The following is a 12,121-nucleotide window of genomic DNA, read 5'->3' on the forward strand; positions in this document are numbered from 1 at the left end:
TGACCTGGGAAAGGAAAGTAGTTAATGTAACATCTGCATTCAACAAAGGAGAGAAGGAAAAATGGTACAACTATAGACCTGTTGGCCTAACATCAGTTATGGGTGAACTTAGAATCTCTTTGAGATAAAATAGTGAGTATTTGGAAAAGCATAGGCTAATCATGGATAGCCAGAATGGACTTGTTAAACACAAAAAGTGTTTGACAAACTTAATAGAGTTTTTTGAAGAGGTGACTGATTGGAAAGAAAGAATCATGCATTTACATAGTGCCTTTCACAACCTCAGGACATCCTAAAGTATTTCACAGCCAATAATATACATTTACAGTGTAGTCACTGTTATAATGTTGGGAAACATAGTATCAAGTCCTAGTTGAAGTTCATGGGGAGTTTCACAAGATTACTTTTCTTTCTTTTCAAAGGTAAGCCATGTAAGAAGGGAAGAGATTTGCATATGCATCAATGCAAATATGTGCAATGCCCTTTGCCACCGAGCTCAGTGTATGATCTTCATCAAGGTACCTCTGGCAGTATCACTCTGGGCTGCCTTGCTGGGGGTTGCACTCAATACATATCAATGTGAGAAAGTAGCTGCAGTCTTAAAGTGCCATGAAATTCACCAGCACTCCAAAATTTGGGGTTTCCATTTGATGTGAGGTTGTAAATATACCACAGCAGTATTTACAGCCAGCAATATTGAAAAATATAAGTTGCAACCTCACCAAATTGAATGATTTTCAACAACAACAACTTGCATTTATACACCGCCTTTGACATAGTGAAACGTCCCTCGGCACTTCACGGGAGTATTATCAAGCAAGATTTGACACTGAGCTACATAAGGAGATATGAGGACAGGTGACCAAAAGCTTGGTCAAAGAGGTTGGTTTTATGGAATGTCTTACAGGAGGAAAGAGAGGTAGAGAGGGGGAGAGGTTTAGAGAGGGAATGTCAGAGCTTAGGGTCCAGGCAGCTGAAGGCATGGTCGCCAATGGTGGATGCGCAACAGGCCAGAATTGGAGGAACGCAGAGACCTCGAAGGGTTGTTGGACTGGAGTAGGTTACAGAGATAGGAAGAGGCGAGGTCATGGAGAGATTTGAAAATAAGGATGATTTTTTTTTTAATCAAAGCATTGCTTAATCAAGAGCCAATGTAGGTCAGTGAGCACAGGGGTGATGGGTGAACGGGACTTGGTGTAAGTTAGGACACGGGCAACAGAGTTTTAGATGAGCTCAAATTTATGTTGGCTGGAAGATGGGAGGCCGGCCAGGAGTCGGGCAAAGTTACAGAGGTGGAAGTAGGCAGTCTTGGTGGTGGGGAGGTGCTGGTGAGATAGAGCTGGGCATTGTCAGCATACGCATGGAACCTCGTGTTACCTTTCCAGATGATGTCGTCGAGGGACAGCATGTAGATGAGAAATAAGAGGGGGCCCAAGATAGATACTTTGGGAGGGGGCTCCAGAGGGAGCAGAGGAGCCACCATTGCAGGTGATTCTCTGGCTGTGACTGGATTGGTAAGAATGGAACCAGGCGAGAGCAGTCCAACCCAGCCGAGCAATGGAGGACAGGCTTTGGAGGATGGTGTGGTCAACCAGGTCAAAGGTCATGGACAGGGCGAGAGGAGAGATAGTTTACCACAGTCAAAGTCGGGGCGGATATCTGATTGGAGGGATTCAAACATGGAGTTCCTGGAAAGGTGGACACGGTTTTGGGAGGTGACAACACGTTCATAGACTTTGGAGAGGAAAGGGAGATTGGAGATGGTAGTTTGCAAGGACAGAGGGGACAAATGCAATGTTCCCTCTAATTCTTTATCCCTGCACGGGCCCTTTAAATTTGCTGTGCCCTATCTCTTCCAGCGGAACAATTGGTGAGCAGCCTGCGCAGGACCTCGTGATTGGTGTGCAGCCGCACCCCTTTGGGAGAACTTGGGTCATGGGTGGGTTTTATGAGCAGAGGAGTGATGATGGCAGATTTGAAAGGTTAGGGGACAGTACCTGAGGATAGAGAACCATTAATAATATCAGCTAACAAGGGGGCTAGGAAAGGAAGATGCAGGGGGTGGGGTGGGGTGGGGTGGGGTGGGGGGACAGCAGTAGGGTCGTCATAGACAAGATGACCTCGGCGAGGGCGTGAGAAGAGATAGGAGAGACACTCGAGAAAGATGCAAGTTTTGGGCTAGAGCAAGGATGGACCTTAGGATAAGTTTGGAACAAGGTGAGATGCTCAAACTTCCTCCCACCAAAAAGTAACAGACAAATCACAGGCAACAATTTTCATCAAAAGAAAAAAAAATCAAGATTTAAATTAAATTCAAATCAAGGGGTCACATGCCTATTTTGCTGATCGCCCCTCTTGCATGGAGTGCAGAATGTATTGAAGTGTGCCATGTACTAACTGAACTGTTATGGCATATTCTACACTGTACTGACCCTCGATGAAATTGCCATTTCTGAGCAAAGATGCAAGTGACATACAGGTGTCCTTAACTTTAGCACTATGCTTTTCCATCCTCCCCACCCCGCACAATTTAACTTGTGGAAATATCAAAGTGCAAGAAGAAACTTCTGGTTTGTTTAATTAAAGATAGTTGCCCCTCCTAATAACGCAATGTGTAAATGCATGTGTAAATAGGGGTACAGTAGCATAGTGGTCTGGATTATTGATCCGGAGACATAAGTTCAAATCCCACCACAGTAGCTGGGAAATTTAAATTCAGTTAATTAAATAAACCTAGAATAAAAAGCTAGCGCCAGTAATAATGGCTATGAAACTGCCGGATTGTCATAAAAACTCATCTCGTTCACTAATGTCCTTTAGGGAAAGAAATCTGCCATCCTTACCTGGTCTGGCCTATATGTGACTCCAAACCCACAGCAATACGGTTGACTCTTAACTGCCCTCTGAAATGGCCTAGCGAGCCACTCAGTTGTAACAAACTGCTACAAAGAAGCATGGATTGCAGCAGTTCAAAAAGGTGGCTCACCACTAAAGTTCTTGGTTTGTTTTCTGATCGGTGTTGAGAATGGTAATTTTAGCTGCTGCAACAGTAGGGGTACCTTAATTGGCCTCAGTACCTGCAGGCTACGGAGAAGGAAAAATCAGCCACAGGGCCCCACTGCCAATCACTATCTATCTGGAAAGTGCTAATGTGTGGATGACAGATCTGGATAGGGTCAGGCTCAGCACCATGGTCAGATAGCCTGGCAATACTTGCGGTCTAGGCTCACACCTTATCAATGGCCACTCAAGCAAGGTACTGGAGGTCAGTCAGTGGCCACGGAACTGCTCTGCAGGATAAGCCAAGCCTTTAAGTAATCAGGGGAGAAAATTGGGTGGGGAGTGGGGAGGTGGGGTGAAGGTAGAACAATTGCATGCATATCTCCTGCCAGTGTGCCAGAAAGTGATGTAGGTCATGGTATTGTGTCCATAATTTGTTACACGCTGAGTTTCCAAATTCAAATATATCATCAGAGCAGAATGGAAGTGAGGTGCTTCCTGGAGGGAAAGGAAATCAATTGGCAGCCACCTCAGGCTATTTTCACATACATCCTGATGACCAGATTAAGACAGTTGCTGGTATTTCTGCCATTTGTCTTTTCAACTATTATGCAATGAGGTTTAAAAATTGAGAAAATACCCACTCACTGCCAAAAAAATCCTCGGTATACAAACAAACTGCTAATAATGCAAATGACGTCAAATTATATCTGAAAATTAAACCCATGGCTGATTCATTTTATGAAATAATAGCTGTGAATTTGGGAGTCGGGCATTATTTGCCATCATTAATCTTCCTTAATGCTGCCTTTGCAAAACTGACTTGAGATCTGCAGCATTTGTAAACATTTTCCTGGGGCTACAGGACCTTTTCAAAATGTAGATTTCTAATCATTATTAAAAGCTCTTGCGTCACAGTAACTGTGCACTCAGCATCGATCACTTTTTTCACCACACGCGGACAAATATGCTCTTCAGGGCACTGATTTTGAAAACTTTTTTTCTGAGTGACCACTTACAAATACTGATACACTTCCTGAAACTAACCTCCAAAAGACAGTGACAGCTGACCAAGGGGAAACAGTGCAAAAAGCATTATTTGTTAGAATGTAGCAACACAAATAATGTTCTGTACTGGTAAGTCAGGAAATACAGAAAGGTACACAAATCTGACGATAGACAGAAAGGAATTTGATGGACTTGAGACCCCTGGGATCCCCTTACAGACCCATCTTAGAAAATCCACAACATAGCAAGGCTGCTTTTGCAACACTGCCCTCTCAGGTGGACATCAAAGATCCCATGGCACTATTTCGAAGAAGACAGGGGAGTTATCCCCAGTGTCCTGGCCAATATTTATCCCTCAATCAATATAACAAAAATAGATTATCTGGTCATTATCACATTGCTGTTTGTGGGAGTTTGCTGTGTGCAAATTGGCTGCCATGTTTCCCCCATTACAACAGTGACTACACTCCAAAAGTACTTAATTGGCTGTGAAGCACTTTGAGACATCCGGTGGTCGTGAAAGGCGCTATATAAATCCAAGTCTTTCTCTTTCTCTGCAGAATCAGCATGCAGCATTTTTTTTCATTGAGATGCAAGGCCAGAGCGCATGCTGTAAAGCACCGTCAACACTGAAATGAGTAGGAGAATTGGGATAAATCATAGAAGCAATGCATAGATGATGCCAAGCTTGGAATTTACAAATATGCACAACCTTGTGTTTCGATCAATTGTTTGTATTCACTTGTTTTGACATGATTTCAAAATATACTTTTTTTAAAGTCACACGTAAAATCACAAGACTGGTCAGAAGATTTCCCTTAATTTTCAACTCATCATCATCATAGGCAGTCCCTCAGAATCGAGGAAGACTTGCTTCCACTCTTAACATGAGTTCTTAGGTGGTTGTACAGTCCAATGCGAGAACCACAGGCCCTATCACAGATGGGACAGATAGTCGTTGAGGGAAGGGGTGGGTGGAACTGGTTTGCCGCATGCTCTTTCTGCTGCCTGTGTTTGATTTCTACATGTTCTCAGCAATGAGACTCGAGGTGCTCTGCGCCCTCCCGGATGCACTTCCTCCATTTAGGGCGGTCTTTGGCCAGGGACTCCCAGGTGTCAGTGAAGATGTTGTACTTTATCAGGAAGGCTTTGAGGGTGTCCTTGTAATGTTTCCTCTGCCCACCTTTGGCTCGTTTGCCGTGAAGGGGTTCCGAGTAGAGCGCTTGCTTTGGGAGTCTCGTGTCTGGCATGTGGTCTATGTGGCATGCCCAGTGGAGCTGATCAAGTGTGGTCAGTGCTTCAATGCTGGGGATGTTGGCCTGGTCGAGGACGTTAATGTTAATGTCTGTCCTCCCAGGGGATTTGTAGGATCTTGCAGAGACATCGTTGGTGATATTTCTCCAGCAACTGGTCTACAGGGCTGTAGTAATACCCGCCCTCCTGTATGGCTTAGAAACATGGACTATGTACAGTAGACACCTCAAGTCGCTGGAGAAATACCACCATACTTTTCAACACAACTGCAGTGATTGCATCATAATTGTTAGTCACATCAGTGACAGAGCACCCTCCCTCTCAGCACTGCTACTGGCAGCTGATGTAGGCACAAAAGCATGACAAAAACAGAATCAGACCATTCCTCACGGTACATATTCATCCGCATACATATAAAAGTTCTGAGTTCATTACACATAAGACATAGCGCTTCAAAGTGTCGCTGTTTGTTACATATGCAAAGCAATCTTTACAAAAATTTACAATGAAAGACAGTCAGTTCCTGCTGCTGCCAGTCTACAGGGAAACGACCACCATCTAACTTACCTCAGGAGTGTGTCTTCGAGAAATCCACCTTGAATTAACTAGTTACAGCAATTAGACAAAGTGGCCTTAAAGGGACAAGTCAATTTACACACAGATACATAGAAACATAGAAACATAGAAACATAGAAAATAGTGCAGGAGTAGGCCATTCGGCCCTTCTAGCCTGCACAGCCATTCAATGAGTTCATGGCTGAACATGCAACTTCAGTATCCCATTCCTGCTTTCTCACCATACCCCTTGATCCCCCTAGTAGTAAGGACTTCATCTAATTCCTTTTTGAATATACTTAGTGAATTGGCCTCAACAACTTTCTGTGGTAGAGAATTCCACAGGTTCACCACTCTCTGGGTGAAGAAGTTTCTCCTCATCTCGGTCCTAAATGGCATACCACTTATCCTTAGACTGTGTCCCCTGGTTCTGGACTTCCCCAACATTGGGAACATTCTTCCTGCATCCAACCCTCATCTGAACCCATCAGAATTTTAAACGTTTCTATGAGGTCCCCTCTCATTCTTCTGAACTCCAGTGACTACAAGCCCAGTTGATCCAGTCTTTCTTGATAGGTCAGTCCCGCCATCCCGGGAATCAGTCTGGTGAACCTTCGCTGCACTCCCTCAATAGCAAGAATGTCCTTCCTCAAGTTAGGAGACCAAAACTGTACACAATACTCCAGGTGTGGCCTCACCAAGGCCCTGTACAACTGTAGCAACACCTCCTTGTCTCTGTACTCAAATCCCCTCGCTATGAAGGCCAACATGCCATTTGCTTTCTTAACCGCCTGCTGTACCTGCATGCCAACCTTCAATGACTGATGTACCATGACACCCAGGTCTCGTTGCACCTCCCCTTTTCCTAATCTGTCACCATTCAGATAATAGTCTGTCTCTCTGTTTTTACCACCAAAGTGAATAACCTCACATTTATCCACATTATACTTCATCTGCCATGCATTTGCCCACTCACCTAACCTATCCAAGTCACTCTGCAGCCTCATAGCATCCTCCTCGCAGCTCACACTGCCACCCAACTTAGTGTCATCCGCAAATTTGGAGATACTACATTTAATCCCCTCGTCTAAATCATTAATGCACAGTGTAAACAGCTGGGGCCCCAGCACAGAACCTTGCGGTACCCCACTAGTCACTGCCTGCCATTCTGAAAAGTACCCATTTACTCCTACTCTTTGCTTCCTGTCTGACAACCAGTTCTCAATCCATGTCAGCACACTACCCCCAATCCCATGTGCTTTAACTTTGCACATTAATCTCTTGTGTGGGACCTTGTCGAAAGCCTTCTGAAAGTCCAAATATACCACATCAACTGGTTCTCCCTTGTCCACTCTACTGGAAACATCCTCAAAAAATTCCAGAAGATTTGTCAAGCATGATTTCCCCTTCACAAATCCATGCTGACTTGGACCTATCATGTCGCCTCTTTCCAAATGCGCTGCTATGACATCCTTAATAATTGATTCCATCATTTTACCCACTACCGATGTCAGGCTGACCGGTCTATAATTCCCTATTTTCTCTCTTCCTCCTTTTTTAAAAAGTGGGGTTACATTGGCTACCCTCCACTCCATAGGAACTGATCCAGAGTCAATGGAATGTTGGAAAATGACTGTCAATGCATCCGCTATTTCCAAGGCCACCTCCTTAAGTACTCTGGGATGCAGTCCATCAGGCCCTGGGGATTTATCAGCCTTCAATCCCATCAATTTTCCCAACACAATTTCCCAACTAATAAGGATTTCCCTCAGTTCCTCCTCCTTACTAGACCCTCTGACCCCTTTTATATCCGGAAGGTTGTTTGTGTCCTCCTTCGTGAATACCGAACCAAAGTACTTGTTCAATTGGTCTGCCATTTCTTTGTTCCCCGTTATGACTTCCCCTGATTCACTTTATCAGCAAAACAACGCATTGTGCATTTCATAAAACACAGTAATGCCTTTTGAGATATGCTCATTATTTCAAAATAATAGATTAACCTTCAAAATAGGACAATAACTAACAATTGTCCGATATCCTCCCCAACCCATAAGGACATTTATAGCTGAAGTCAGCGCATCATCTATTATATCATGTCTTTTTTTGTTTGCTTACAGGAAATATAGCTGAATTCTTCACAAGATCTAAATATGATCATCCTGCCAACATCCTGTAGCATTGGTCCAATTTAGGTCCTTTTTAAGGAACATTTTGTTCTGGAGATGCAGCTTGTCTTTATTGCAGTGCTTGCATCATTGTCAGGGCAGTGGTGTTTAAACAAATAATGAGGAGGGAAACAGTTACTCACGTGAGGACATAGTTGACACTGACGATGCAGTGGGGCCTGGAGGACCTGCTGTTGTGGACTATCGTTGCGTAGCTCTGTACCCACACCCAGCCTCCGTGCTTTGCAAGGAAGCGGTAATATTTTGTTGTTACCTGTCCTTTGACAAGCACTGTGTATAGAAAGTAAAGCTGATCACTATTTCATCCTGATAATTCCTCCTTACTCTCCATTCACTGTTTATAAAAATAAGAAGTTCACAATGTTGGAACACAATACACCGCCTGTTTTAGTGCTAAAATGTTGCTCCGAAGATTGCAAGGGTGACCTGTATTGTATTTATAATTCCTCCAAGTCATAATCTTGAACAATCAAGATCATGTTTTGATTCCTGAAGGAAAGTACTTTGGCAACTTGGCCAGACGACTCAAGCCCAATTTGTTTTATTCTGCCCTGAGGCTGATTTTCTTTTTGCTTCCAAAGGACTGGCCATTTTTGGCATTCATCATTGCCAGCACATTAGCAGAACGTATTTTTGTCTTTGCAATATTCAAAATTCCTGTAACCTCAGATACCCAATTGAGGGCAATGCTAAAATAAAAAAATGAATTGAAGCTTCATAGTTATGACCAAACAAGGCAATCCTTGTGCTCACACATTAATCAGAAATTAATTAATACACTCACACATGGAAAAGTACTTACACAAATGATGAGCACAGCGCAAGTGAAATGTATCACACCCATGGACGTGATGATAAAGAGTTTTTTCTATTAAATCCTGAGGTTCATAGCCTGTCAGTTCAGCTACCCTGCATTAGAAAAACAGAAGACATGCATAAGCAGATATAAATGAGCATCTTAAATCATTGTTAAATGCTTATCCCCTTGTATACTCCATTCCATTGCATTACAAAATAACTTCATCAACAATAGAAGATGAAGGAGAAAGGAAGATAAATGAAGATAAAGTGCCCTTTACTTTGAATTCTTCCATTCAAGTCTTGACTTTTGTAATACAGTATAACTCTTACTGATTTGGTGCACTGTTAGTCTGCTCAGCGGTAGACAGTGATAGATTACACAAACTCATTTCTAATTCATAATTCTGAGAGACCTATGGTAAAAGGATCTACCCAATATAAATATTATCTGGTGCCAAGAAGGATATTTTTATGAGAATGGAGGTTCAAGCTGCTGGATGTTCCTAAGTATTTTCCGGTGATCTGCACTAAAGCTAACCTACTTTTAGAGGTGAACACGACACCATTCACAACGGCTCAGGACAGATGCTAATTTTCAAGATGTTACTGCAGCTTGTCGACTGGGGGCTTTTACATAACTAATAGAGCGCTGTGCTCTTTGTAACCCAACTGCAGCACTACTTCAGGCAATTTTGTACTTGTAATGGATAAAAAATGAAACTTCATTGTTGACCCTCATCTAAATGATTTGACAATGTACGGAGCTTACCTGGAATCAAGAAATATAAGTTTCATATCAAGGCTGGCTCGAAACATAAACATATTGCTGTGCAGTTTGATTTCTGTCACAGCACTTGGGGGCAGTGAATGGCCAACTGCCACCAATCCAACATTCTGATAGCAACCATCAAAAGGAGACATGTCCAGGCTGTACTGGCGAATCTTTAGATAGCCACTGCAGTGGATAACCTGAAAGAGACAGATGAACTGTATTTTTATAATGCAACTCATTAACACAATGGCAAAACACAAGTAACCCCACCCTTGAGATCCTGACTGGCCATTTGTCTGTGAGCTGCAATGTGGGGGAATCCTAAATTTCATGCCTGCCTTACTGGTTGCAAGTTTTTTTTTATATTCATTCACAGAATGTGGGTGTCACTGCAAGGCCAGCATTTATTGCCAATCCTGAATTGCCCTTGAGAAGGTGACAGTTAGCCGCCTTCTTGACAACTGAATAGCTTGCTAGGCCATTTCAGAGGGCAGGTAAGAATCAATGGGGCTGAAATTGCCCACCGCCGGAAACGAGGCACACCTACCATTTTTGATGTGTTCTGGCCACCGCAATGCATGGGGCAGCATAACCATCGAAATTCAGCATTTCGCGGATTTTATTCGAGCGGGGCGGACGTGGCCTCATCATGAGGGCGGAAGTGGGGGCGGGGTGGAGTGGTCGTCACTAGTGGGGCGGAGGTGGGGGCGGGGCAGAGTAATCAATGCTGTCGGTCATCAGCGTCTCGCCCCTTCATTTAAAAGGGAGGGCCACTACAAACTATGCAGCCACTTCAGTGGCAAACACTGGGCCACCAGGAAGGGTTTCGGTCAGGCCAGCTGGCTGGCAGCCAAGAGGGGATGCCAGGCTGCCTGTTGGCGGCCTGGCCTAATCCGCAGCTATAATTGTCAGCCCGACCTGGCAGTTGGCCAACAAAAATAATTAACATGGCGTTGATGGCAGCACCACCTCCCGTTTAAGGGCATCCAAAAAGCTGTTGGAGGCACCGACCGGTGACGGGTCCGCTTACACGGGGCAATACAGGGAAAGGGGCCATTTCCCAAGGGGCAATTTTGTCAGGGAGTTCCTGCCAGTCGGTAAAGCATCGGAGTGTGAACGCCATGGCAGGAAAATGGGCAGAGCGGTTCCGGACACCGCTCCAAAACTGAGGAAGGGCAATTTCCAAAATGGCAGCCACTCTGCGAAGACTGGGCAGCCATTCTACTCTGACCCATGGCTGCCGCTTATAGGCAGCCACAGGCCTTATAGAAAGGGGCAATTTCAGCCCAATTACTTTGCTATGAGTCTGAAATCACATATAGGCCAGATTGGGTAAGGACGGCAGATTTCCCTCCCTAAAGAACATTAGTGAACCAGATGGGTTTTTACGACAATCCAATCATTTCATTGTCATCATTACAGGCTTTTAAAAATTCCAGATGTTATTTTAATTGAATTTAAATTCCCCAGCTGCTGTGATGGGACTATGAACTACTTGTCTCTGGTTTTGTAGTCCAGTAACATTACCACTATGCTACCATTCCCGAGTATCTCATGATGGCCTACTGAGACTGTGAACTGAAATGTTTCTGTGTAAAAACCACTTTTGCTGTTCAGTGCCCTTCCAGCCTCATGGATCGGGTTAGTTTTAGGATTCCTGAAGGACGCTAATATGCCAAGATTGTCAAGCCTTACACAGCAGAAAGGCATTGTGTGATATATTGTTGCTCGCTTCATTAACTCTTCTTCCAATTCTTTCATAACTGATCAATCCGTACCATCTTTCTCCAGTCAGAATACCAGCTCTTTAAGTTTCTCCATGAGTTCTAACATGTGTGCAGTTTGGAGGCACAAGATATACTTTCAGCAGGTAAATAAACATTGTATCATTTTTTTCCAGTGAAACATCAATACCTATCCTATCAATCTGAATAAGATTAGACAAAACCACCAGAAATATTGCTTAGTGGATTAGAGTCCTGGATTCACATGTACAACATGAATGTATAAAGCATATGTTTCCACTGTTATGGAGCTGCATTTTATTCGCAAGGCAGCTGAAAAATCTGCAAGGCAGCTGAATAATCCACAATCAGCTTGGTTGTACGCCCTTTTAGATACACTAAGTACCGCATTACTTTGATATGAATTTATTTTTTTGGATTTGACAGTGTGGAAAATATCAATTTATGTGAAATCCTCCAATGTGTAACTTGAAGTGACTGAATACACAGGGTGTGGTAGCATAGCAGTTATGGACTAGCAACCTAGAGATTGTGAATTCAAATCCCACCATGATAAGTTGTTCAATAAATGTGGTAGTGCCAGTAAAAATGACAATGAATGCTGCTGCATTGTCATTAAAAACAACTGGTTCATGGATGTTCTTCAAGGAAGGAATCCTGCCAACACTACTTGGTGTGGCCTACACGTGACTCCAATCCTACACTGCATAAAATACTCAATGTCCTGGGGCAATTAGTGATGGGTGATTAAATGCTGTCTTACCAGCATTGCCCTGGTCCCATGAACCATTTTTTTTAAT

General features: G+C 43.6%; 1 protein-coding gene across 1 annotated transcript in view; it reads right to left on the reverse strand.

Annotated features, from left to right (window-relative positions):
* The window catches only part of sim1a (SIM bHLH transcription factor 1a), a 71,829-nt gene that overhangs the window by 45,046 nt on the left and 14,662 nt on the right, over positions 1-12,121 (reverse strand). Inside the window, exons 6-8 of the mRNA XM_070884536.1 lie at positions 9,574-9,773; positions 8,806-8,912; positions 8,126-8,273 (exon numbers count right to left, since the gene is read on the reverse strand). Coding sequence (XP_070740637.1) covers positions 8,126-8,273; positions 8,806-8,912; positions 9,574-9,773 — 455 coding nt within the window. The remainder of the gene's footprint in view (positions 1-8,125; positions 8,274-8,805; positions 8,913-9,573; positions 9,774-12,121) is intronic.

This window comes from Pristiophorus japonicus, chromosome 7 (genome assembly GCF_044704955.1).
Source record: "Pristiophorus japonicus isolate sPriJap1 chromosome 7, sPriJap1.hap1, whole genome shotgun sequence".
Lineage (NCBI taxonomy): Eukaryota > Metazoa > Chordata > Chondrichthyes > Pristiophoridae > Pristiophorus > Pristiophorus japonicus.